Source organism: Tyto alba, unplaced genomic scaffold (assembly GCF_018691265.1).
Source record: "Tyto alba isolate M040663 unplaced genomic scaffold, T.alba_DEE_v4.0 Super-Scaffold_12, whole genome shotgun sequence".
NCBI classification, from domain to species: domain Eukaryota; kingdom Metazoa; phylum Chordata; class Aves; order Strigiformes; family Tytonidae; genus Tyto; species Tyto alba.
Genome location: NW_024881274.1, coordinates 5,554,273 through 5,581,720, shown reverse-complemented (window position 1 = coordinate 5,581,720; position 27,448 = coordinate 5,554,273). Strand labels below are relative to the sequence as shown.

The window sequence follows — 27,448 nt, the reverse complement described above, 5'->3', positions numbered from 1 at the left end:
ACCCCCACGCCCGGCGAGGACTCCTGAAGGACACTCACATGGAAGAGAGACTCTCCTGGGGCGACGTCCCTCGGCAGCCGAAACTGCAGTCCTCCAGGTCAGGCTCTGGGTGGGGAGAGGGACAGAGAGGCCCGGTGTTCATAGGCGTCCAGCCCCGGCCGGTGCCCGGGTTTGTCACCCGCGGGCGGCCGGCGCCGGTCCCCGCTCCCCGCTAGATGGGAGCACCGAGCAGCGCAAGGGCACCGGCCCCGCGCACCGGCTGCGCCCGCATGCGCCGCCGCCACGCGGGGAGGGGCTGCGTGGCGTGGCACCCGCTGTCACGCCGGGGGTGTGTGTGTGGGGGGGTGTCACCCTGGGAAGGTCACCGAGGCCACCCCCTCCTTAATGGCCGCGGCCAAATATGCCGGGGGGGGGGGTGTGTGTGGGGGGGTGCTCCCCCCCCCCCCCCACCGCAGAGATGGCAGCAAGCAGCTTTTCCTTTAGCTGTAAAGCTGCGGGACACACACACACACACACACGCACTTGCTTTGCTGAGCCCGCAAGGATGAATCAATCCTGTGCAAAGCCCCTCTTGGCTCTCCTAAGCGCCACTGCAGCCCTCCGCCCCCCCAGAGCCTTTCCCCGAACCCAGCTGGAGCCCTCCACAGTTTCCAGATGCTCAGCTCCTTTCTAAAGAGCTCAAATAAGCGTTTCAGCGTCCAGGAGCTACCCCCGAAACCATCCCTCTGTCCCTGGGAGCTGGGACACCGCAGTGCTGGGGACGGAGCCGCTGTGCATGTGCACATGTGCAGGGTATTTCCCATCCAAAGAGTAATCAAGAAGTGAAGTATATTTATCTGCCATTTGCTTTCCATCCCCAGAGCCTGCCAGCCTGTAAACACACGTTCCCCTCACTCTGGGACGTGTCAGATGTTCTGACTACAGACTGCACCAGCTGGCTGACTTGCCCCTCCTCTTCTTCACACAATAAGAGACATTTCTTATGTGCAAGAATTCAGGAAGTCTCCTGCAGGGAACACTGTGATTTACAGTGTAATGCCCTGAGCAGGGCATTAGTTATTGGCAGTATTTTCCACTGCTGAGAACAAGCAAACGCAGCTGCTGTTCAGCAGCTCTTACAGTCAGGTACGAGTGGGATCCACACTCCTTCATCCCCATAGGAATGTCTTTCTGGCCATCAACTGTAACTGGTCCACCCTCCTGGGGAGAAGCCGCTGCCTTCCGGAGGTGACCAGCAGTTGCCAGTCAACAGTAGTCCCCCAGTACAAGACACCATGCGGAGACAAGCCTTGGTTTCAGGGACACCACAAGGCATGAAATCTTCCTAAGTTCAACCAGGATCAGCTACCAGAAGGCTGGGAACTGTCAGAGCACAGCAGTGTTTCTCAGTATTGTTCCCGTCCAAGGACCACCTAAACCCTTTGAAAAATATCCACAGCCCACTGCGTGCAGCTTCGCCGCAGCGGTTTTAACTTGTGACCAAATAACCATCCAGCTAAGCTCTGACTGCCTGCTTGTTACTGTCACGTTGCTTGCCTGCAGCCCAGGGAGGTTGTGCACATATAGACAATTCTGTTTTTCTGAAACGGTACCAGGCTCCATATTCAATTATCTCCTGGCCAACACCACCCTGTTGTCTACAGAATGGGGAGACGACCGAGTTATCACACGGAGACAGCACTTTCCAAGGCAGCAAGTATGAAAAGGAGGCTTGAAGACAACTAGAGAAGATAAATACATTTGGCCTGTCGTCATAATGAAGCAGGATCCAGGACAAGCCGTGGGAGGAAGAACTAGACGGTAGTTAAGGGAGTGGGAAGATAAGAATCAGACTTTTTGTACTGCCAAAGGCACCCTGGTATCAACCTGCATCAGTGATAACAGTTTCTCAGTTCCCCCATCTGTAAGACAGGGTAACACCATCTCCCTACATCACAGTAAAATTGTGAAAAGCTCAAATATTACTGCAATGAAGGCTCTGTCTCCGTGGGATCTGTCTACACAGACACTCTCAGGAAAGGTGATCTAAATTAAAGACAAGGCAGGATTACTTAAAACTTCAGGACCACCCTGTTAATGATTTGGGATTAAAGCAGTCACAACACTTGTAAGTGCAAATGGCCCCATACAGGAGGTTTAATGCATGTTAATTAATCCCCCTGGGAAAAAAAAAAAAAGAAGTGAATTTGGCTTTGGCTTTACACCTTCTGGGCCACCAGCTCCATCAGGAGGACATAGTGATGAACAAACCTTAAATGCAACAAAACCCAGAAGCTGTTCTAAAGGCTGGCTGGAACCGCAAAAAAACACATCTTGATGCTTAGAGGATCCCAGACAAACAAAAAGAGCAATCTTGGAAATGGAAACTAAGGATCAAGCTTTTTTTGAGTGCTTTGTATGTTGGATTTTGCCTACATGATTCATTCATTAGTAGCTGCAGGGCTGGAACAGAACCCAGGCTGCCGAGCCTCCGTGCTGTGCCTGAACCACAGGGCTATTCCTGACAGTTGACTCGCTTCCTTCTCCTGTCAGCACCTTGCCAAAATAACAGCAAAGGGGAAGTGGCAGTGGGTCATCTCTCTCTTGTTGATTGCCGTAAGAGAAGAGTAACTCTTTGAATCATCCCATTCTTTCCTTAATTCCAGGTGACTGAATCACTCCTGACTCACAGCTCCCGTGCAAGGGCCCCGGCTCCCGCTGGGGTCACCGGCGCAGGTACCTTCCCGTCGCGCTCAAGCGGATGCAAGCTGCCGGCGGGGACATACAGACAAAATGCTGCCAGTGACACACGGAGAGACACACAGGCACCTTCGTGGGCTTGCAAAGGTGATAAGTAAGCATACGTGTTCATTCATGCTTTACATGCAGGCATGCACACTTGTTAAGGCAAATAAGGGCACACTGGTGTCAGATTATCCGGAGAACTCGGAGCCACCTCTAATGAGGACTGTGTGTTTTAAAGTGCTTGTCACTCCGTGTGACACCGGGCAGAGTTTCACCTCCCAGGAGTTCAGCATCCAGCATGCTGAGCTGCTAACATTTCTGGGCTAGGGGAGCATGAGACAGTCGCACCCCTAACTGCAACATCTGAAAATCAGGAGGGTGCTTTTGTTTAACTACTGGTGCAAACCAAAAATCAGGCCCACTCTGTTTTGGGAAAAAAAGAAATCTTGCAATGCTTCAAGTTTCCTGCTTATTAACGAGGCAATTTTCCAAGAAAAATGAATTTGCCTTGGTGGGAAAAAATGAGCAGTTGTAAGTAATTCAGTGTTGGCACATTTGTGTTTGGAAGTTGAAAACAGTGGATTTTTTTTGCATTCATGAGAAAGCCAAAGGGGAAGGGCAGAAAGTAACTCAAAACAGAAATGGAAGATGAAAATGAAGAGTGTGAGATATCTCTCACTTAAAAAGAAATCCAGAAAACAAAAGCTTTTAACTTATTTTGAGCAAGTAAAAGCTCACAGTAATTTTCACTAGGTTTGTACAGCTTTTAGTGTGTAAAAAGACCACCAATTTCTGCAGGGAAGGACTTGACATTCTTGCACTTTTCTAGCACGTGTCCAGGGACACACATTATCCAATGGACGCACCAGCAGATGCGCTTTTACAGGACTGCAAGCCAGCACTTCATTAAGGCAAACACAAGCACCCTCTGCCTTGGGGAAAAGCCACTGTCCCTCTCTCCTAGCCCCTGGCTCTCACACACACAGGACGGGAGCAAGCAGGGAGGGCAGCTGGAGAACTATGGATGCAGTTGTCTCGACTCTTCCAGGGAGACCCCTTTGGAAGTCCAAACTCACATACCTTCTGATTCACGTACCTGCCCGGCTGCTTTCCGACTGATTTAAGAGGGGGTTGATTGACAGCCCAGATGCGAGGGGGCTTCCAAAAATATGTGAGGAAGGGAGGCTAAATGTTGAACCTGCCAGTGAGAACACCTACATGGCAAAACAAGGAGGGGGAAAGACAGAAATGACTTCTCAAAAACACAAGAGGAAAATAACTTCATTATTCCATCTCTTTCTGACTCTTGAACCCAGCTTGCTCATGAGAGAGAGCGTTAAAAATATCTCCTTGGAAGTCTCGCTACACAGTTGAAATCTTCCCAGCCCCGTCTCGGAGCCAAGAGGTCTGAATGAGCTGTGTTAACACCAAGGCTGTAAAACTAACTCTCTCCTCCCTGTAAAATACCTCTCGCAGCGAGATCCCGACAAAGGACAAGGCTCTGTCTCCTGGCACAGCCACAGCCCACCCAGCTGGGATGCGCGAGCCCTCCCACCAAGTTATCTGTGCCGCAGGGTGAAGGTAGGGCTGGCACTGGTGGCAGGATCCAGCTGAGCAGCAGGGGACAAGCAGCACAGGACCCAGCACATGCCAAGAGCCAGGCCTCTGCTACCTGAGCGCTGCCCGTGCTCCCCTTGCAGTCGACGGAAAGCAATTCCTCCCACCCCAAAACAGGCTGCAGGGGCTGTGACGCAAAACCGCCTACGTCCTTCTACCGACTGTACGGGAAGCTGCAGCTGGCAGCTCCCCTCCAAACTGAAGGAAGAGTAGCTGTTCCCGAGTGGAAAAAGCAACTCCTCTGTGCCCGCAAACTGGCCCTGCTCTGTCCAACGCTCTCCTGAACTACAGTCCCTCTCCTGGTCCCGATGTTCTTACCTGCGTGGTGGAGACCGAGGAGGAGGAAGCTGGGATGGTGCTAGCAAAGGGAGACCGGTTGAGCTGTGGGAGAGACGACGTACCCTGGTGTGCCAGCAGGCTGGAAGAGAGGGGTGTACTGCACACAGCTCGGAGCACTCCGCCCCCGTGGGAAATAGGGTCCTTGTTACTGGTGTAGATCCCTGCAAGAGGAGGAGACGTGTTAGAGAGCCACGCTCCCCTCCCATGGCCTGGAAGCAGCTGGTTTTCTGCAGGGCTTGATCTCAGAAAAAGAGAGTGGCACCAATGCACAAGACCAAGTGTAACATGCACTTCAGCATCTCGTGGCCTGGCATGCAGCGAGGGTGGTCACAGCCCACCATCCTTCTACTGAAAGCTATCACAAACTTTTCCAGCCTTGACCCTGCCCCCCCCTTGTTTGCCCCTCGCACCCCGATACAATCTGAGAGAGAAATCGCAGCATAAAGTGACTCACCGAAGGCACAGGTCAGTGGCAGAAGGGGGTGGTGGACTCAGAGAGTCCCACTCTGCTGCCCCTGCTAGTCAAGAGACCACACTCCTGCTGAGTTAACCCATCCCCGTCTGCGATGCCCAGGGACCACAGTGGGGCACGGACAAATAAATGAGGAAGAAAGGGTGAGGAGAGAGCTGCTGCAGAGGGAGGGGACCCATCTGACTTCCCCTTGACTCAGGCATGTGGCAGAGGCAGTGCCCAAAGCCGGGTCCCTCAGAGCCCTGCCAACATCTCTCCACAAGAGAAGAATGAGAGAACTAGCAGGCAGGAGAGTGGGACCTGGCAGCCTCCTCCTCTTTGAAACATCCCTCTGTTGTTCCAGGGGGGAAGCAAAAAAAATTGGCCTAAGGTTATGATTATGGAAGTTGAATCAATTCTTGCAGCTCCTCTCCTCTCTCAGGCAGCGCAGACAAATGGGCCAGGGCTCCCCGGCGCACGAAACAAAATTATACCTCCCCCCCTTGCAATCTGACCTAAATTGGAGCATCTGCAAACAACCCACAATAGACCGATGACAAGTTCTGCTGCCAGAACAGTGTCAAACCTCAGGCCTGAGCAGCAGGCCCCTCCTCTGCCTGCTGCTTTAACCCCTTCCTGCCACATGTCCTGGCTGCCCTCATCCCTGCCAGGCCAGGGAAGGGGATTCAGGCTGGGAACAACTGGAAGCTCTCACCAGAGTCAATGGTGTGCCACTTTCCCAACCCTACAGGGATGTGGTAAGACCAGGATGAAAGGTTTTGCTTTTAAAAGAGAGGTTAAACTTGAACCACGTATGGGAGTCCCTCATTTGGGGTCAGACTGTGGTTGTCCCTGTTTGGCCTGTAAATATCCCTCTCTATTACTTTGGAAATTAAGCTCTGGCTAGCTGAGGGTTTCCAGCACTTGAGCAAAAAAGGGTTTGAAATGCCCCCCAGCTCCAATGATAGAGAAGCTAACCTAGAGGAGATTCTAGGATGAAGGCCAAGATGGAAAGGGGAGACCCAGATGTGGATTTTTATAGCTCCTGGGACTGAATTAAAGGGACTGGACTCTGTGCGGACAGGTCCAGACACCAGCCAAATGTGATGAAAAGACAGCAGGGTTGGGAGGAACTGTGCACACCTGGAGCCCTATGGGGGAACATACCTGAACCCAGCAGCGGGGACTCCATGCTGAGGCTGGGCAGATTCCCCGTGTGGCTGAAGGATCGTGAAGAATTCCCGATGCTGGAGCTAACAAGAGAGCCCCCGGAGAAGGGTGACGAGGAAGTAGACGTGGACCCAGCCAGCTGGGCACCCAAAATCTCTTTGCTTTTGCCCCCTTTTGGCCTGCCAGGCCCATGCTTGTTCTTCTTGCTACCCTTGTGCTTCTTTTCCTTCAGCACCTCTCCCTCCTCCATGCTGAGGGACGGCATGCGCTTGTGGCTGCTGCTGCTACCGCTGGTCCCACTGGTCCCCACCGAAGGGCCGCTGACAGGGTTCGAGGCTTTATAGTCCACGGGGGAAGCATCACGGCCTCTCTGCTGGCTCACCGCGGAGGTGGAGAAGCGCATGATGGACCCAAAGCCTGAGAAGATCACCTTCTGCTCAAAGATGTCCCCCTTCTGGCCTTCATACAGAGGGGAGCAGTGGGAAGAAGAAGAGGAAGAGACAGGTTTCCGGTACTTCTCGTCGTCCTGCTCGAGCTTGGGGAACGTCACAAAGTCCTGGGAGCACTGCAAATTGCTGCAGGAGGTACCTGGGGGAAGCAGAGATAGGAAGGCTCGTGGTGAGAGTAACTCAGCCCGTAAGGCAACAGGAGCACGGTCACAACACAGGTCCTCTAGCACAGGCTAGTTACCGAGCTGAAGGCCATCCCTGTCACCTCCCATCCCGGTGGTTTGATGCTCTCTGGCAAGCGCCAGAGGTGCACACCAGCAGCTCCATCCCACCCAAAGGTGCACACATCTGCTTCCCCAGGCCCTGCATCCTCACTGTCCCTCCAGCCCTGATGAGGGTCCCTGGAGACGGAACACGCTAGCCGTTACCAACAGCTCACAAAAGAACTGAGCAAGGTCAGAGCAGATGGGAGCCCTGCAAGGCTTTGACTCAAAGCTCAGGGGAGCCTGGATATCAGGTTTTGGCTCAGTTCTCTCCACTAGTACTCCTTAAAACACTGCTGCAGACAGTACCACCTACAGAGGAGAGGACAGGTGCTGCCCATATTGCCTGTGCACAGTATCACTTCCCTCCTCCCTCCGCTCAGACATCTGGATCTGTTTTTCCTTGCAGTGCAGCAGGCCTGCACAGGAGGGGAGCTGTAACACTCATCTGACTCTGTTCTTCCCTCCGTGCGCAGAGTTAGTAGCAATAATGCTTTTCCTTTTCTCTTCAAGGGGTTAAAGAAATAGCCATCAGCAAGGTTTCACGGATATCAAAGAGAAGCAAAGCAAAACATCACCCCGACTCTCCCCTCCTCTCTTGCTTCTCCTTCACCCCTTACCTGCAGGCTGGAAGGTCCCGCTGGATGAAGCTGAGCTGAAGCCAACGGAGCTTTTCCCGCTTCCTGTCTTTTTCCCCTTGTGGCTGCTGCCATGGCTTGAGGACTTCCTGCCTTTCACCTCCGACCTGCCGACCTCCGAGGTCTCTTTGCTCCCCTCATGGTGGCTGGTAGAGCCCTGGCAGCAGCAAACACAAAGGTGACTCACTCAGGCCAGATGTGGCCACAGCAGGGGCTCTTTTTACCAATTTCCCCTGAAGAGAAGTAATTGCCCCCTCTGCCCACAAAGTGATGGTCAGGTCATGTTACTCAAGAGAGAAGAGCAACATTTCCCTCTATTGCTGCTTGGTAGCACCAAGCTTTATACTCCCAGGGATTACGCTCATCCTGTCTAATGGCAGGAAATTAAACAGGGCACTGACAATAAGGGCACAGACATCAGAGATTCCTCCCATCATCAGCAGAGGGGAGAACCTCAGAGGATTATTCAGCCCAAATAAAATCTGAATTTGGCTGGGATTCAAATATACATTTCAGCTGCGTCTCTCAGGTGTGCTATTCTCAGCAAGGTCATTCCACCTGGGGGGAACTTGCTTGTCCTTGTGCTGTGACAGGAGTTTCTCTGGATTCCCTAAAGCACCCCCTGAAGCAGCTCCACTGCCAGCCCAGGCCTTTCCAAATCTACTACAGTAAATATTTCACAGTGACACTGTTAGAGCAGCATCTGACCACGCAGCAACAGATGCCTTCCAAACCCCATATAAGCCTGCAGGAGACAGGGGAGCAAGGAGGATGAAGAGGCTGGCCAGATGCTAGGAAATCCAGGAGCTTGGGATGAGAGAGAGAAGTGTGGGAGCTTAGCAGGGGGAGAGTGGAATGAACCGAAAACCAGATTCCCCGGGCACCCACGCTAGGATATGAAACCTTCACCTTCAAGTCACTTCAAAGCGAAACCAGCAGTGTTCAAAGATCACTTCTTGCAATATATTACGGCCACCAGTCGATACTATAGATACAGTTCTGTTGTGATGGCTACAGCCCAAAATATAACACCTGTACATTAGTGCCAACACCTTTTATTTCTTATTGAGCACATACAAGGAAGACAGAGAGAAGCACAATACCTTTCTTACATTCCACTATCCCTGACTCCAGATGAACTCTTCTTGGGGAGAGCTAAAGAAAAAAGGGCTTGTAATGCAGACTCATGAATGCCCAGATAAAAATCTTTCCCCATTCCTCCCACATGGTTTAATCACTCTGCACAATGCAACAGCTGGCAGCCTAACACACACCAGATGTGCCGGGAATATGAAAGACAGGAGGAAGGGAGTGGTGGAAATTAGGGGGGAGAGGAGGGGGAATCTGTATTTTCTCATCACAGACTCCTGGATGTAGGAGATTAAGCTTTCTTGATTTACGAGCTCAGAGGGAGCATGAAAATCTTTCCGACTTTCCACATCTGCCTGGGGAGGGAAAGGAGAGCAGTGTCTGGGGGCTATGGGAAGTCCTGAGACTGCTCATGAAGTCGCAGGAACGAGATGGCTCATGTCTCAGCAGAAATGCAAAGTCTTGAATTTTCCTCCCATAAATTCACCTCTTTGGAGCCCTGCACAAGGTGCACGAGGCCACAGAAGGGCAGGGGGAAACCACATGAGAAGACATGTTCTAAATCCGGAGTGTCAGGAAGGGAGTGCAGGGCAAGTAATGAATTAGTGCAGGGTAGAAAGGGGAAATCTGAGCTGGGAAATAAATCTTAATTGCAAAATTAAAGGGGGAAAAAAAAAAGGGGAGGGGAAGAGAGGCTGAGCTGGCTCAGCTGAAGGTGGTGAATGGACAGACACTCACCTGTAGGGCTGATCTGACCTCACAGACCTCCCTGAGAGACTCCCAGAGATTCCAGGGGCAGGATTTTCCCACCTCCTGTCAAACGCTATTGTAGATATTGTTTGCCAAACAGGCCACGACAGACAGATCTGTATGGTACTACCACAGGCCCTCCTCACCACAAAGGGCCCTTTTCTAGCAGCCGTTCCAGAAAGCCTGAATTTGGGGCAAGAACCCAAACACTGCAGCCGAGAAGCACAGAGAGGGAAACTGAAACCACACTAAATCACTTCCCCTCTCTGTGCCTCTGTTTCTTTCCCACTTTGCTCCGTGGAGCCTGCAAGCTCTGTGTGGCAGCTGAGCCTTCCAGGAGACACACGTGGACTGCCAAGCACAACAATGGCCTTGATCTAAAGGGGAGGGGTCCGCTACCATAATGCCAATATTAATAACAGTAATGAGGGCCGCAGTCCCATCACCTCCCTAATGAAGGAGATTCTCCAGCTCAGGTCTGTGCCTAGAGGGAGCAGGACTGGAGAAACCTGCATGCCTGCTGCTTGCCTTGTGCATAAACAGAGGTCTCAATCTCTGGGTCACTGGCTTTTCTCCAGCATGGAAATCCGTCTGTGTGTATGCAGAAACACCAATGTTTTGTGTGTTGCAAACAGGTGTGTAGGGGAGAGCATGCTGCAGAGGGAAAAAAAAAAAATAGGGAAGCACTGAGGAAGTGAGAGCTCTCTTTCAAAACGAGGAAGCAGCTACATTTTGAAGGTCTATTTAAAGCAACCAAGTGAAAAAATGTCACTAGAATAAACCTACTGCCCCAGCTAGAGGTGAACAGTCTGAACGGGAGACTCCTGCCTCAACCCGGGAGAAGTGAGACGAAGTCGCGCGGGTACCCAAGCGCAGGCATGCACGCACCTCCTCCCCCCGGCACTCGCTGTTCCCGAGGGGCTGTACCTGTTTCCTGGCCTCCCTGTGACACTGTGCAGCACCCAAGCTCTTCATTCATTAATTTATTTATGGGAAATCAGAAGAGCATCTCTTTGCCTCCTGATTGGCGGGACGAGCTCCTAGAGGGAACCACTGATGAAATACAGAAGGGGTGGGGGAGGCTGGTGCCGCGTCGGAAACACAGAGTGGCTTTGCCCTGGATTAAACTACCGGTGAGGGGAAGCAGGGAGGACACGAATGAGGAACAATGTGATGTGAATGGGAGCTCCTCCAGCCCACGCACTGCAGGGCGATGTGCTGAAGCAGCCACCCAGCATCAGCTGCCTTCCCACGCTGGAGCACCAGGTAGAGGTCAGACAAATCTTCATCAGGAGCTCTGGGCACCAGCTACAGCATCTCTGCGTCTGAGCCACTCGCAGCCGTTACCACGTCCCTTCCCTCAACCTCGAGATCAGGCAGCACTGCGCTGCTGTTCTTTATAGGTGGGGACAGGAGACACAGATGGGCTGAAGACCGTATTTTTAAGTCCCTGATGTCACTGGCAAATTCCCACTCATGTCAGGACAAGGGATGCTAAAGGGCTCAAGGATTCTTACTGCAAATATCCATGCCGAGACATGCTTTGATTAGCAGGGCTAATCATCAGCCTTTCCCGACAAGCCCCTACCCCATCACAGTGACTGTGAATTTGCCCGAGCCAGGCGCAGTTGCAGAGGTTCCCAGGATCTGTCAGCTCCAGGCTGGTCCTGGGTAGATGCTGAGAGCTCAAATAACAGTGGGAAACCTGGAAAGTCTCCCTGCCTCTGGTGGTGTCTGCAGTTGTGAGCTCTTCGCACTGCTGCGCTCCCTCTCCAGCACCTGACCGGGAGAGGGTGGGTGCGGGGAGGCCTTGGCATCCACAGCTTAGATTACAAAACCCTGAGCAAGCCAGATGTTGCAGCCCAAAACACGTAGCATGTGTGAGTGTGTGTCAACAAGTGATCACAATGTCTGCAGCTGGCAGAGGAAGGCAGCTGGGGTGGCTGGCAATCCTGCAGATTTACTGCAAGTGCAACAGAGAGCGGCAGGACGGCTCCCCAGGGGCATTTGCAGGGGGAGGGAAGAGGCATGCTGCTTGCTGTTTGGCTGCTCACTGAACCTGATCCCAGCACCAGGCACCAGCTACAAGGAGAGATCCTGGACACTGAAACTCCTTCCTGAATTTGTCTGGTGGTGTGTGACTAGAGCCTGGCCAGCACTGACTGCCAAGACTTACCGGTGAGAAACCTTCCTCTGCCCCAGGCCCGCTCCACGAATGCCATCCTTCCAACAGCCTGTTCAAAAGCATTACCAGTTGGCAGCATTTTGGTGTTTTCGGAGGGACCATGTGAAATAGCCAGAAATTGTTATAGCCAGAAACTATTACCCAGAGGGGGATATTTTCTGCCTCCTTCTCACTCCCCAGAAAGTTTGTAGGAGCTGCAAGTAGCCAGCATGACAATGAATGAGAGCCTATATCCAGCACAAACTCACTCTCTACAATCCCTCCCAAAGCCACAGCCCTGGAGCACCACTGGGGCATTTTCAGCAGGTCAGCTGCTCTGTGTGTTCTCTGGAAGGGACACGAGCAAGGTCTCCTGCCCCTCTTTGAGAGCGATGAAAATCACATCGGCCAAAGATGCTTTTCAGAGGCAGGAGGAGAGCTCAGAAGAGGTGTTATGGAGAGTCGTTTGCATGCTGTGAATTCACACCCTAGTTTCACTTTCCGGTGTAGATGAGAGCTGAGGTCACAACAGCTGTGTTTTCAGTATGTTTATCCCCCAAACCTGAGTGAGGCAGTGAGAGCTTGTCACTGCACAGACAGGACATGGAGGCCTGGTAGAGTCCAAGTGCCAGATATTAAAGGTATTTAGATTCCTAGAAGACACAGGGAAGCACTCAGTGAGATGTTCAAAAATCTGGCAGAAGTCAGAGGTCTAGCACAATTGTTTTCAAGAGGAAGACTGAAACCACATCAAAGGATCTTCTTCACAACTAAATGGTTCAAGAGGGGAGCACAGGGTGGACGATGTATTAGGTGAAAACTGGAAATGAAAAATAAATCTGGATTGCAAAATTAAAGTAAAATGAGAACCCAGAGCCCAGGCTGCATGAGGGAACAAGGAAGTAGGATATACTACTCTTCCTCCAAAGCAATGAAACAGTTCCACTGCTGTCCGCCTAACCCGGTGAAGTAGCTTGAAAAGTCCTACTATACAGGGCTATACCTCTGAAAATCCATTATTAAAGGGTTGCTGAAAGTTTCAGAGGACTTTGGTAGCAGCATCAGATGCTGGGGGTCAGATGTCTGTTGCCCCAGGCTCCTTTTAGGCTAAACAAAGTGGGAGCAGACTGAAGTGTGGCTTCAGGTACTGGTAACACCCCTCCATGGCCTGGTGGCACACTGTAGTCTGCCCATAGTCCCGGTGCCCAAGGAGCGAGCGGTGCCAGGGCCCTTCTGCTGATTTGTCTGCCTGATGCTCCTGCTCCTCATTGCTGGCTCAAAAGCACTGGTGATGCTCAGTGCCTCCAGCCCAAGCCCTGCTCCAGCACTGCCTGCACACCAGGACGGGAGCCTGGGACTCACTGTATGTGGTGCCGCTTTGGCTACGGTGTGAGCAGCACGGCGAGCTGGCACCAAGGGTCTGGCATGGATATCAAGGGCTGCACCAGTGTGGCTCTGAACAGCTGCTCCGGGCCAGTGTCCTTCTCCCAGGAGCCTGGACACAACCATTTGCCCTGAGATTATCACTGGGGAGTTTATGCTCTGGTCCCTTGGGTAACGGAGAAGACCATGGAGGCGATAAATTATTTGTCCAAGACCACACAAATAGTAAGGAGATGAAGAGACCTCAGCCCTCTCCAGATTCTAACCATGACACAGCAGGAACTAGCAACGCTTCTGCATAGTCACACCATGAATGTCAGCTTTTGGTTTGCTGCATCTACCCTGCCCACTCCCCAGTACACTCTACTGGGATGAGCTGTACTAATCTAAGACCCAGAAAGGACAAAGATGGTTTTGGCTTCCAAGTGGAAACCTGTTTGGACATGCTACATTAAGGTGTCTTAAAGTTTTACATCAGTCTAACCTGTGCAATGTTACACTGGTGCAACTATCCAGAAAGCCACATACAGCCACCCTGAGGGGTTTGTGCAGGGTTGTAGCAGGCTGCTGAGCAGCTCTGACATTTGATCTGGAGTGAGTACCATTGGTAACAGAGTTTGAACAATACTTTGGGATCTATGCACAAAAAAAGCAAGAGAAATACACTCTGTTATGAGGATTAATAACAACTCCCTAGGGAAATACTAAAACCCTGTCACTCAAGTATAGCTACAGTAATTAGGATCTTCTGAATTTTAGCTTACAAAGAGTTGAAAGCTGCCTGTAAAACTGAATTGCACCCTTCCCTCCTTATTTATAAAGGTCTGGCAGGGCTTTGGAGGAGACAGTGGGTAATTGTCTAACAACCGCTCTAGCTGGCCAAGAGTCAGGTTTTGGATTTCAGTTCAGCTTGAAAATAATCTTCTTAGGCCATCGGTTCCTGACAGCTCTCAACTGGGTGAATCTGCTGTTCCCAAAAGCCAGAGCTAAGCTGCCCTAACATGAGGACAGGTAAATCAAGAGTGATTGCAGCTCAGAGGCTGCTCCTCCACTCTGTCCCGCTGTAACTTTCTGCTTCTCCCACCCTGAGAGCCATAAGACCAGCTTTGCCACTTCAGCTCTGACCTACACCTACTCCCTGCTTTCAGGCTTGGCCTCACACAGCACACAGAAAATCCTCTTCAGTCTTAACCCAAAGCAACCCCGTGCTGACTGGCAGGAGCTTTCGCTCTTCCAGACTGCCCCTGCAGTACCTCTCACATATGCAGACACTGCTAGCCTGCGAATTTTCATTGTCACAGGGCAGTCCTGCCATGTAAAGGACACCCAAGGCTTTCCAAGCAGCATTTCTGTGCACAAAAGGACATTCCTGGGACATGTTGTTTATTTGTTCTGGCAGGAGCTTGGCCCTAGTCCTACCCTCACTTACATGAGAACAGCCCTGCTGAGGAGTTGCATTAATTTACATTCCCACTCAGCAAGGAGAGTACAGCTCCAACGGTCCAGGTGCTGGAGTAACCTCACTTGTTCCCTGACCCTGAACAACTGCAAACTTGGCCTTCACCTTGTTGCATGCAAGCTTGAGGCAAGTTCCACTGTGTCTATTCTGCATTACTGAAGTTTGGGGCTGGCACAAACTGCAGAAAGCTCAGGGATATCCTGATTTACAGCCAGGTGCAAGAGTCCATGTCAGCAGCATGATTTCAGCAGTGAATAGCAGAAATACACTGACATCCTGACCGCGCCCCACTAGCCCCACAAACCCTTGGCCCTGAGAAGACAAACCCACACAATCAACATCTTCACAGAAGGGAACTGGACTCCCTCTACACCCCAGGAGCAAAACAGGCCACCACACTGTGCCCCTCTGCCTGAATTTTCCTGAAATGAAGGAACTAAATAGAAACCAACCTCCCATTGTCTCACACAGAAAAGCTATCTCTATTATGTACTTTGAAGGTCTTATGTGCCTATAAGACGGTCTGTTTTTTTCTCCCCTCAGTTATATCAGTTTGTCTAATAAAGGCTAACACCTCCTCCCACAAGCCTTGCCTTGCTTATCCACCTGCCTGAGCTGTTTATGATGTGGCAGCAGAAAAGGCCAAAGCATGGATATTTATCTATTCTGCAAGAGCTTCAAATCTGAACATCTGCTGCAAAACAGGCTGGCACTTACAGCTCAATCACTTGGGAGTTTAGCTCCATGATTGTGTCGTCAGTGCTGACAGAAATCAAGACAGCTGCCGTGTTAAATTCCCAAGGTGGGCGTGAGGTGGGGAGTCAGGCAGAGAGAGTGAGAATGTGACGAATCAGGAATCAAAATAAACGGACAAAAGCCCTTTCTCTGCTCTTCTGCCCTGTCCTCCCCACCTCCTAGGAAAGCCAGTGTCAATGGTTCCCCCCTGCCCTCCCTCCCCACTCTGCATTCACACACTTGCATCCTGCGGGTTCGGTACCTTCTCTGCAGCGACGGGCACCGAGGATGGGGTAAGGCTGGTGGGAGACTCCGGACGTTTTTTGTGCTTCTGTTTAGGTCTTTCTTTGTCCTTCCGACTCTGCAAAAGAAATGAGAAAGTACTGGAAGGCTAACTTTTCCTCTGCTGAGAATAGCAGTTGTAAGGGAAAAGAAAGCAGGGTGTGTAGGGGTGGATTTACAACCATACATTCATATTCCTCTTTCCTTCTCCACCCATCCACCCGAGCCCAGTATCCCTTCCCCCACATCCCAGCTTCTGGCTGGGAGCGTCCCACTATCTCTATCCCAGCTGCAGCCAACATCTGGAGTGCAGAATATCAACAGAAGCCCCCAAATCAATTTATGGTAAGATGATAGGGAAGGACTTAACAAGCTCTGGCTGATTTCAAGAAACCTGAGCTTTCCTCTTGCTATTTCCCCAAAGGGACTCTGTGCCTCTTTACCCTCGCTCTTTACCTTCTTCAAGGGCTTATCAGATCCACCCTGTACAGACAACGGGAGAATCCTGATTTCAGCACATGTTGCACGTGCACAGCTAAAGAGATCGGTCAGTGGAGATCTCAGAACCTAGGCTTGAACCTAACCTAGAGATCCCTCACATCTCCCCTCCCAACAGCTGGTCTGAATCCATCTCTGCTAACAGGAGACAGGGCTATTTAGTTTGATTTCTTCATCCTGTGTTTTCTCTCACTAAGATCCCAGAAACATGGGATTCTTCAAATTGCAAACCAAAGAGAAATCATGGCCTGAGAACCAGTGAGTCCTGCCTGCCCTGATTTTATATTCTCAGGGGGAATGGACTGTAACCAAGGAGGTTATTCTTATATAGTGCTATCTGGATGTTTATGCTAAAACTGAGATGTTTTCAGTGAAAGGACTGAAAACACAGGCCTGTGTGAACTCAAGTCAGGCTTGAGGGTGCCCAGGCCAGCTGGCATACAGGCTGGATGGATTGAAGAACATGCTCCATCACACACTCCTGCTTCCTCCCTGTCTTCCCCAGCTGCACGTTCCCATGGGAACAAACTCAGCTGACTACAGGAGCTTTTCCACGCTACCGGTGTCAGCCAAAGATGTGGCCTTCTTTACTGAAGCTGCAGAAACTTTTGTGTCGAGTTCCAAACTTCCCATGCGGTCACTGGTGTGGGGACCAGGAGAGCTGCCGTCAGATAAATGCTTCCACAACATGCAGGGCTTAGAAAAATCCATCCTCCTGTCTCTGAGACCTTTTTGTGGGAAAGAATGCCTACTCTGGTATAACTCCCTTGCATCGGCGTTTTATTCTAGAAACTGAAGTCCTCAGTTTGGACCGAAGGTGCGTTCAGAACAGAACAATCACATCAAAATTCACTGACTCTCCAGAAAAATGCTGATTGCTTCCTCATGCAGGCAAAACCCTGAGGCTACAGCTGCCAGCATGTGCCAAAGATGGGATGCTGTCAGGGGAAGATGCAGTTGCAACAAATATGAGCTCCACTGTATGTTTTTGGGGAGGAGAGAAGAGAGTGGAATAATTAGCTTAGAAAACAATACACTAAATGGAAAAAAAAAAAAAAAGGGCAGGAGGAGGGCCAGGGCAAGAAGAAAAGGCTGGAAAAGGCAGGCATAAAGTGGAGGTGAAGCAAAATTGCTCCAGAAATCAGCACCTTCCAGTGTGGGTTTGGCTGAATTTCCATCGCACTTGAAAAGGAGGCCCATGCTGCAGCCACCAGTGACCCTGCCAGTGTAAACCTGCCATGACACCACAGCAGCTTTCACCGGGATGAGGTGGTGAAAAAAGGAGGCAAATCCAGACTAGAGCTGCACTGCAGCTTGCTGTGTGCCCAACCAACACTGCCAATATTCATAATTTTATCACAAGTCTCCCGGCATTTGGCATATCTGTTAAAGCCTCTGTTCCTAGAGCTACAGTATTTTACGAGAATCTCTGTTTCCTTTTTTCCCCCCTTTCTTTAATACACATTTTCAGCTTTGGCAGTGAACAAGGAAAGCTTGAAAATGTGATATCTACAGACTAAGTGCTGAAAGACAAATTAAAATTAAATCTTTACTAAATCTCATAATGTTTTAAATACTTGGGGGCTTCTCACGATATAAACTCTGTCTAAGTCTCATGGGTCTTCTAGGACAGGAAGATGGGGAAACTGTGCCCAGTTAGTTAAGCAGCTTGTTACAGACCATGTGCACATCAGTGTTCATTATTCCAGTAGCAGTAACAATTTGCACTCACTTAATAGCACACAGCAGAGTTTCAACGAGCTGAAGAGAGGTTTTTAATATCTACATCTCGTTTTACAAATGGGGAAATCAGGGCACATGGGATGAGAGAACTTGCTGATATTTCACAGAGAGTCATCCATAAATTCAGAAAGAAAAGTCAGGGATTCCCACCCCACCTAGACACATGCTCACCTACTTGCAGATGCTGCCAGTGCCATTCATGGAAGCCAGAAATGGAAAGCAGGAGCCAGACACCTCATTACAATACATTTTGCCAAATAACTGCACAAACCCTGGTCCTTAAACTTTCAGAATACCACAGAGCTTATTCTCTTATTTTCAATCCCCAAATCCCAAATGCATTTCAATCATGAAGTTGCAACAGGAGGGAATAAAATACACTGCTGCTAACACCAGCAAGACAGCACTATGATGATTTAATTTCATATATCATGGTCAAGATAAGGCAGAGCCAAGCCATTTTGGCTAATGACAATGAACCCACACACCTACATACATACACATACAGACGTGCACATGCATGGGGAAAGGCAGAAATGTCCTGACTGTCACCACAGCAAACCAGAAAACCTCCCACAATTTCATTGTGATGGCAACCACCAAACTCACATCTTCCGGCTTCAAAATTCTGGCTGTCTCCTGTCTGAAAAATCTCCCTTCACTGTCGGCAGCGCAGAGTCTACAACAGCTAACTGAGCAATCCTCTGGTTATATGTAGGAGTGCGTACATATGTACATATTCAGCAAGAACCCAGCCTGCACAATAGGGACCAGATTTCTGGAATGCCTCAGCTCCCATTAGATGCTTGAATAAATGGTCAGGTTTTCCAAAGAGCTAAACGCTGGGTATTGAGCTCTTTTGAAGATCTAGCCCCAACTACATGTGCTGAGCAACTGCACTCAAACTATTTAGACAATCTGTCCCACAGAGACCAGTCTTCGTGCTCTGCTCAAAGGACTGCATTGAAATCGGAACCGCCGCAGCCTGACGAGGAGCTCAACACCACGCTGCCCGCGTCCCTGCACGCAGCCCCGGGCCATGCCCAGGGGCACACCTTGCTCCTCCCTTGTGCTTACCAAGCAATTCTCCCACTCCCTCGCCACTCTGTGCTCTCTATGTCACTTCAGCTGGGGCAGAGCAGAAACCCAGAGGACTCAGCACCAAAGAGCCCTTCTGGGCTGCAGCCCTTAAGCTTTGCACGGTCTGGGTATCCACTGCCTTTGCACACCCAGTAGCACCCATCTCCCACCCTCCAGTTACTCTCATACTTTTGCGTACTCAGAAAGGCAACAGCATCTGACACCTTCTTCAATATTACTGGAGAAATTCAGTGCTGTGTGTTAAACGGGCAGGACAATTAACTCTGTTACCCCACGGGCATTTTGCAGATGTGCCGGGCTGCCCCAAGACCAAGGGCACCAGTGGGAAGGTCACTCTGGCTGCCCACAGAGACCATGGTGCTGAGGTGATCCGGGTTCCCAGTCACTCCTGGCTATTTTGCCTGTGTTGGCAGGCCCCCAGACACCCCGAGGCATCCCCCAGCTCGCACCAGAGGCTTTTAAACATGTGGGTTCTCTCCAGGAACCGGAAGGCTCCAAATGCTTCCTGCCAGAGCCGCAGGGTGCAAAGAGAGGGGAGGGCAAGAGGAGAGGGGGAAAGCAGCACTCGGTCCCCTGCCTCTGAAATGTCCCCTCCACACCTGGCTCTTCTGCGTCCAGCACTTCATCTCCCCAGTACACAGGCACCCTCCTCTGCAAACCTTCCTTCCAGGAAACTTCACAAACAATATAGGCACTGGAAATAGCCCAGCCTGCCCACAGAGGCCTGCCTGGCTCTGCCATGAAGCAGGAGTCAGGGGAGGAGGAGGAGGAGGGAGGGAGGATGCACTGTGAGAGCAGGAAGCCTTTCAACACCCCCATCCCATCTTTGCAAGCAAAAGCCGAGCCCTACCTTGCAGCCGCTCGGTGCTCCCTGCAGCAGGCTGGCTGGCTGGGCAAGCTGCAGAGAACATGAACCTGCCCCCAGCAAGAAACTTCATGGAAAACAAACTCTCTCCATGCAGGACTGAGCAGCTGGGGCTTGGCATGTGGGCACGGAGCAGGCCAGGCCTGCGGCGGGGGGAGCGCGGCTGCATCGGGGAGCGGGGGGGCGTGCCAGTGACACAATCTCCCTTCGAGCTCCTCAGCTCAGGAGGAACGAAACAGGATCTCTGGCTGCCAAAAAGGGTTGTGCACAGCTCCTCCTGCTCCCCCCCACTGCCGTCTCCCCTTCCCTGAGCCCCCCTCTTCTAATCTGCTGGACACCAGCAATTGGATCATTAAAAGTAGTTTGGGCAGGGGAAGGAGGGAGGGAAGAGCCGGGAGCTGGGAAGAGCCAAGTGGGCTCTGGTGCTCCCTCCCTCTTTCCCAGGCTCTCTGAACTCCCTCACCCGGAGGAGGCTTGGCTCTGGGCTGCAGCCATGGCAGCCGCAGCGAGGAGGAAGGCAGCACCGGGCAGAGGGACACTAAGGCCCTGCCTGCAACCTCACTTGCACCGGGGCCGTGCTGGGGATTTCACGGGTTTACCTTGAGACACCCTCTGAGCGCACTAGAGATTTTCCACAAGGACAGACGGCCAGCCCTCGCTGGGCTTTGTGTGCTCTCACAATTATTGCTGCACCCCCTGTTAATGGAAGGATTTGCTAGGGGTGGTTAAACACCCACATAACAAGAGGTCACAGAAAGGCGGTGAAGGATTCTATGAAACACGGCCACTCCGGGTAGATTAGAGCAGATTTAGGTTCAGTACTCCTTCCCAAAAAAATCTGTGCTGGTCTTGTAAGCAGCCACCTGCATCCTGCATGAAAAAATATACCCGCTTTGCCCTCTGCCGCCTGTGTGGACACAAAACTCCAAGAGGCACAACTCCGTCACCAACAAGAAGGCAAACACAAAGCCCCTCACAGACCCACTGGGTTTAGATTTCAGCCCAGTACAACTTTTCCAGTGTGCTAAATCTGCCAGGCTGGATCCTTGGCTCGCTTCCTTCACTGGCATCAGGTCTAGCCAGACAGGCGATGGCAGCGGGGAGGCAGGCTCTGCCGTGCGTCTGCTCAGACGCAGCGGGACCGGGGGCTGGGGCACTGCTCTAGCTGCTGCTAAAGGGTTAAGAGGGGCAGGACAGACGCAGTTCCTGCACCCCAATAAAGCTGTCCCCCACCGTGGCAATGGAAGCAGTTCAGGAGCTAAAGGTGTGTTTCGATTGTGGAGAACTGGCTCTGCACCCAGATCTGAAGAACAACTGCAGGTGGGCTTATTTGCTCCAAGTGCCTGCCTCTCTTTCCTGTGACACTGGGCAGGGACTGCTCCTCTCATGACAGTGTCCCATATCCAAATTAAAAGTCCCCTGATTTTGCTTATGGGTTCCAGGTGTTCACTAAGAATAACACTGAACAGTGTCACCCTCCATGGGGTGTATGCCTAAAAATGTTGTAGTGCATGTGCTCCTGTCTGCTCCTGGCGTGACAAATTTCATTCCACGGAGTGTGGTAATTTTTTTTTATGCATTTCAAGCAGACAATATAGGTGACAGAACATCTGTACTTCATTCAACCCCTGTGCGTCATCCAGCATTTTCTTGGTATTTAGCTATTGTTTTCTTTCTTTCTTTCTTCTTTCTTTTTTTAAACAAACAAGCCCTCCAAAGGCTCCCACAGGGTAGAGCACACACATGGCAATACCAACCCCAAAGAAATAAATGGGGCTGGTTTTGCTAAGGCCTGGTATGTTCAGAGGAAAACCCAAAGCCTGGAGCTTTCCCATTTTCAGGACAGGACAGAAGGAAATTCTTGGGCTGGCATCATTTGTGCCTGCAAGAGGTGGGGGATGCCGATGCTGGCTTGCAGTCCCACATCACAATTGTCCCTTGTTCTACAGAGAACAAGACTCTTCACAAATGCTGAACTGGTTTACAGCAGGGCTTAGAAGTCCAAATCCCAAGTCTTTGCTGTCTTACTGAAGCTACTGGGTTAAATCCTGTGCCCCTCACTTAGTCATTAACTCAGCCAGAGTTTTCCTCCGTAAAGCCTAAGCAAACAGCCACAGCCCTGCAGTGGAAGGGAGCTGTCAGGCGCTGAGCTCCTTCTGGAGCAGAAAGCCAGGAGCACCTGCAGCCCGGGGACTCACACACACGCTCTGGTCTGCCGCTGAGTGATCAGCTCCCCTGCAACGCCTCCGGCTCTGGGAGGACGGGACCAGCCGGCTGCACAGCTGGACAGCCTCAAGAAAAAGCTGTTCTACTTCAGGTCAGCACAGCAGCACGTCCAGTTCCCCTGAAACATGTGCAATTAGATCATGCACTGCTAGTCACGTACTCCAAAACCATGTGGGAAGCAATAGTTCAACCCCCTCTTCGGGTACCCCTTCGAAAGATCTCTGTTCCCACACCGCCTCCCACCCAGTCCTTCCTCCCTGCACTTCACAACCGCTCCCAGACATGTAAACTACCAGACACCCCTGGAAGCCGAGAGTGCCTTCCTTACCCTGCCCATCTCAGCTGCTCTGCGCACCTCGGCCCCCTTTCTGTGCTGACTCCCCCTCTCTAAGTGGAAGGAGTTGATTTTGCACTTGTGCTGCGGCCGTGCCAAACAATCCCGGCCCTGGAAGGGGCCTCCACAGGATCTGCTGCTCACAAACCCGAGGAGCCATCAGGAGGGGAGAGCGGTGAGGCGGCAGCGCGACGGAGTCTCTGCACGTTTGTGAGGAACCCGGAGGCTAACAATAGTGGCAAGCACCACTGAGAAGCCTATAAATAAATCCATCTTCCTCCTGTTTTCGCTCTCCCCCTGGCGCTGACCTGCTTTCCAACCAAAGCCGGGAAGCAGCACCACCCCTGCTCCTACCTGCCAGGCACATGACTGCGCTCCCACCCCCGCCTCCAGAAGCTGTGTGAATATAGAAACCCCCATACGGTCCCCAGCCTTGGACTTGCACAGTCTGTCAGTTATAATTACAGCTGAGCAGCCGTCAATCACCCCGATCCTGCCCTCTTCCCCCACCCCCTCTGCCTGCTTGTTGGCTAAAAATAGCACGTTCCAGTACAGCCCTTCACCTTGTGCCAAGCGCTCGCTCCCCGTCCGTGGCACAGATGCTCTTTCTCCCTCCCGCCTCCTCCCCTGCTCGCAGCAGCTGAACACACAAGAGGAGTAAATACTCCCCGCACGCCTCAGCCTCGTCGGCAATAGGAAATTTACTGACTTGGTGTCGGCAGCCGGGGAGGCATCGCTGTGTGAGCGAGGTTTGCCTTGTTTGCCCATGTATCAGGTACGGTTTGGGCAAGGTTCCCAAACACGTAATGGACGTGGTGGGCAGCGTTTCAAACTGGATATTGAGGGATAACCTCTGTAAATAAAGAGGGAGATGGCTTTCCTGCCCACACAATTTATGGGCTCTCAGCTGGGCATGCCAGGAGGGTGTCAGTCAGAATTAACTGATGGCTGTATTGCTTTTGAAAACCTGGATGCCCTTATCCTCTGGAGACTGGGCTGAGATCCATCAGACTTAGGCCACATAACCCACTGGAGTGTCATCAGGCTGTTTCTGCCTCTGAGTCACTATCATTACCATTCAAAACCATTTATGCACTGTGAGGATGACTACTGCAAGAAGACAAAAACAAACAAAAAAGTAGTAAGCACCCAGACACCTATACCAAGACCTAAAAGATTTGTGCTGCGATTTGCAGGGATATCAATTGTGTCTATACAACAAGGTAAATTTGGCTTTTGACTGTTGTGAAATATATCCAGAGGTTGCTTGGTAGAGTAATTCTGGATTTCTGCTAACAAAAACCAGGATATGGTCCATAAAGTATTATAAACTATCTGACCATGCTGACAGTACCCCTGTGCAAGTTACTTCTGCTTCAGATCCTACCCCACTGCTCTGGATAGGTAGGGTGCAAAGGAGGGTGGCAGAACTTTGCTGTGGATTCTTGATATTGCAAAAGCTGTATCCATCAAAGGGCAGGAAAGATTTCTTATTCTGCTGCCACATACCTTAGAACCTGAATCTTCGAAAAAACCCAAGTGTCCTGCCTTTTAGGGCTATTTATCATTATAAATAACAAACACTTCACAAGCCTCTGGCCTCCTCATTTCTTTTGGTACAGACCCTTCCACACTGGAACCTGCACCCCTGTCAGAACCCGGGAGTCTGCTGGGATTCTGCCTTACACATTCAGTGCTGCTTTACCTTGAAATATGAGTATTTGTCACGTGAGTCGGTTAATTATGAACCTTGGTGTGCTGTTAACATGTCCTGTAACACTGCAGCAGTTTTGATGAGCACGTCTTAACCGGCAGAGTTAGATAAATAACTACTGTACCAGTCAGATCTGGCATGCAATGTTCTTCTAAATAATTGTTTAACAAAGATAAACTATTTTAATGGGTAGACTTGAAGGTGGAATCCTTGTGGCTGGTTAATCCAGCTAACAAAGTACTACTTAGTTTATATGAATTATTGTTCTTGCCTACAATTAACCTGCTGGCCACAATGCAGATTACTAATCAGTATCTTTTTGTCCTTTAAAACTTGGACTCTGGGATCTGAGGACAACGACCTCCAGTTTATGTTCTCAAGCTGCTGCATTTAAAAGCACAGCCCAAACTATTTCCACACAGACCAACTCAGTAGCTGGAAACCATAGCACAATGTCATCCTCAAAGTGGACTTGCCACAAGACAAGAAAGGGAAAGTTGCCCATCTCATGGGCATGTTCTGCCGGGACCCCTCTGGCATAATCTGAACATGCAAACTTGGCCTCATGTTCCCCATGGCTGCGCTGCTCTATTTGCATACACATTTCTAGAGGCCTGTTTAAAAACACAACTACTATTGAGATCGCCGACCGTGAAACTCTTTGCAGGGTCAGGGCTCACCTGAGGAGCCATCGGTGCTCTCTGCACACTCTTCCCCTTCTCACCTCCATCCCACATGACTGCGTCTCTCTGGATTGACAAACTCTGTGCAGATCTTACCTTCTTTGGCCTTTCGTGGTGGGATACATGCTTCTCTTGAGCAGGGGATGCGGATCGACTCCTTCTTCCAGCAATGAAGGAGCTACCTCCAGAGTGACGAGAGGTCTTCTGAGGTAAGTGGGGAAGCAGAGAGGAGGTAGAGAACAGGAGAAAAAGAAAAAGAGACAGAGAGAGAGACGAAACAGTGTTATAGAGTCCGTCTTTCACTGTTACAGTCAGCAAAGTTACAGTAATGGCTGTCTACCACATGCAGGATCAAATTCTTTTTGTATCAGATGCCCAGCCTCGTTCCTAACACGGGGACCACAGCAGATACCATACTAGTGGGCTTACAACATGTAGATCTAACTCCCCAAACCCTTGGTTCTTGGAGGCCCATGCACACTGACACCTGTACAAGAAAGGCACAGCTGCTAACAGACCATTCTGTAAACAAGATAAATGGTAGCAGCAATGTTGCTCAGACAAGACAGTCTTGCTGAAGTGTCCAGCTTTGTCTTGAGCGGTGCATGGGGAGGTGTGTGGAAAGGTGCCCTGTTCTCAGACTCCAGGCACTAGCAGAAGTCCTGCTATCTCTCTCAGCATCAGTTAACTTGATACAGAGCTACACTTGTGTCAGATACTGAGGGTACCTGAAGGGCAGGGAAGGTGTCCTCCAGTTTGACTTTGAGGGGAAGCTCAAGGCATCAGTCACTGTATGTGACAGCACTGATAAGCAGGAAGGAAAGTGGGGAAGGCCAGCAACAAAGGACCTACTGAGACATAAAGCTGTAGTGAAAGGATCAAGTTTCCTTTTTGCTGGAGGGGGGAGAGCAGGTGTCTACTAATTATGCAGAACAGGAAAAGGGTTCCTCTCTTTCCTCTCAGTACTGTAATTAATAGGGGGAAGTCCTCTGCCCCAATATCCCTCAAACAGTAAAAGACTCCATGCCTCTTCTGGGCTGCTTCTGTCCTCAGGCAGAAGTTCTGGCTGTCCTGTGTTACACCCTCCTGCCCAGGGTGCCTGAGCTATGCCCCTAAATCCCTGGAGCACCAAACATCATGGCTGCTCTCCTTTCTTGGGACTTATCTTTCAGCCATACAGAGTGGGTCAGGGAAGCCAAAACAGGCGGGAAGAATTCAACCCCTAGTTTTGAAAATGGGTTTAAAGATTCTATAGAAATGCAAAATATAAATTAACCTTTATTCCTATGTGACACTGGCTGAAGAGGGAAGCGGGCTGCAGACCTTGTTTATGTGTTTGTGGCATTTCTTACTGCTCTGAGCACAGATACAATCTAGGATGAAGACAATGCCTTTTATGTGACAAAAAAACATCCATTGCAGGGATGAAGAAACTCACCATTTTATTGAAGTGGTACTTGCAGTAGCCACAGTATTTGACATTGTCGACTTCTAGGACTTCCTCTTCACATAAGAGGCCAGCCATCTGGGCACTGAAATACATGCAATTAGGAGGAGGATAAAGCAAATTGTACAGCCAGACCACATATCCCATCAAAGGGCAAAGAACAGTTCAGGATACCCAGGCAGGGTCGTGAAGTCTCCTGTTCTGCTTGGCAAATGGTGTGCAAGGAGGAGAAAAAAGTTCAGACTTTTTAATTCCTATTAAGATCTTCAAAATTGTCAGTACTTTCCTACGAGATTGTCTTGCAATTTTTGTTTTTCTTAAGGGAGGCCTGGGAGACCAGCAACAATTCCAACAAAAGACATGTCATGAGCAAGGAATCCATGGAAAGCTGGGAATCTCCCTGTTCTGCCAACAGGCAATGTTGTTTTCGGGCTGCAAGGGTACACAAGGATATCAGCCCTTAAAATCACATCATCTAGATGATACTCTTGCATGTGCTCTGCTGGAGAAGGAACATTCCTGGGTTGTGACTCATCTCTTCTCTTCTTGGATTCCACATAGTCTTAGGGAAATCCCCAGCCTTCTTTCTCAGCAGGGAAGGCTCACTGATGAAACCTCAGCCTTCCTGGGGAAGTTCCCCTCACAAACTGAACAAGGATGAGATACTCCTCACACAAAATAAACCCAGGGTGATTAGCCCAACTCCCCACACCACCCAGTCAGTGCAGCCTCAAAGCCATAGAGCAAAACCAATAGCTGGGGTTATTCTTGGGGTGATGCTGTGGGGAACTCACCAGGTGACGTGGAAAGCTTGCCGGCAGCCGTGTCTGTTACAGGCCATGCATGCTCCAGAGGCTGCTTTGCTCTCCCTGCCCTGTTCTTCACAGATGTAGCAGGTCTGCAAAAAAAAAAAAAAAAAAAAAAGGAAAAGTGCTCACTCAAAGAGGCAAACAAAATGTCTACATCACTCTCATCATTCACCGGGAGGCAAAGCCTTCAAGAACTCCTAATTCTGTGTCCAGTTATCTCTCTCCTGTGACAACAGCTCTGGGTTATTTCTCAGTGGCACACACAAAACTCATACATCTTCTTTTTCTCCCTAAATAACAACTGTGTCAGATCAAAATGTGGAGTAACCAACATGCAACTCCAAGGCGGAGATTGGTCAAGTTGCAGGGAGTTGAGGAGAAGAGAAATGGAGGACCAAACAGTTATTTGTAAGAATGTGGATTTACTTTGTTAGTTATTTTTAAAGGAATCTGAGTACCTGGAAATTAAAATAAATCAGACAGGAGACGTGGCAGCATAAGATGACCCCAAAAAG

General features: G+C 50.5%; 1 protein-coding gene across 4 annotated transcripts in view; it reads right to left on the bottom strand.

Moving 5' to 3' along the window:
• Positions 1-27,448, bottom strand: part of MLLT6 (MLLT6, PHD finger containing) — a 46,634-nt gene that overhangs the window by 8,710 nt on the left and 10,476 nt on the right. For 3 of the 4 annotated variants that reach the window (XM_042787347.1, XM_042787348.1, XM_032985527.2), the window contains 9 exons: positions 26,919-27,022; positions 26,116-26,209; positions 24,774-24,881; positions 15,494-15,592; positions 7,634-7,808; positions 6,299-6,889; positions 4,660-4,841; positions 3,821-3,938; positions 39-105 (listed from right to left, as the gene is read on the bottom strand). In XM_042787347.1, the coding sequence (XP_042643281.1) occupies positions 39-105; positions 3,821-3,938; positions 4,660-4,841; positions 6,299-6,889; positions 7,634-7,808; positions 15,494-15,592; positions 24,774-24,881; positions 26,116-26,209; positions 26,919-27,022 (1,538 nt within the window). The remainder of the gene's footprint in view (positions 1-38; positions 106-3,820; positions 3,939-4,659; positions 4,842-6,298; positions 6,890-7,633; positions 7,809-15,493; positions 15,593-24,773; positions 24,882-26,115; positions 26,210-26,918; positions 27,023-27,448) is intronic. The other variant, XM_032985528.2, reaches the window with a different exon arrangement.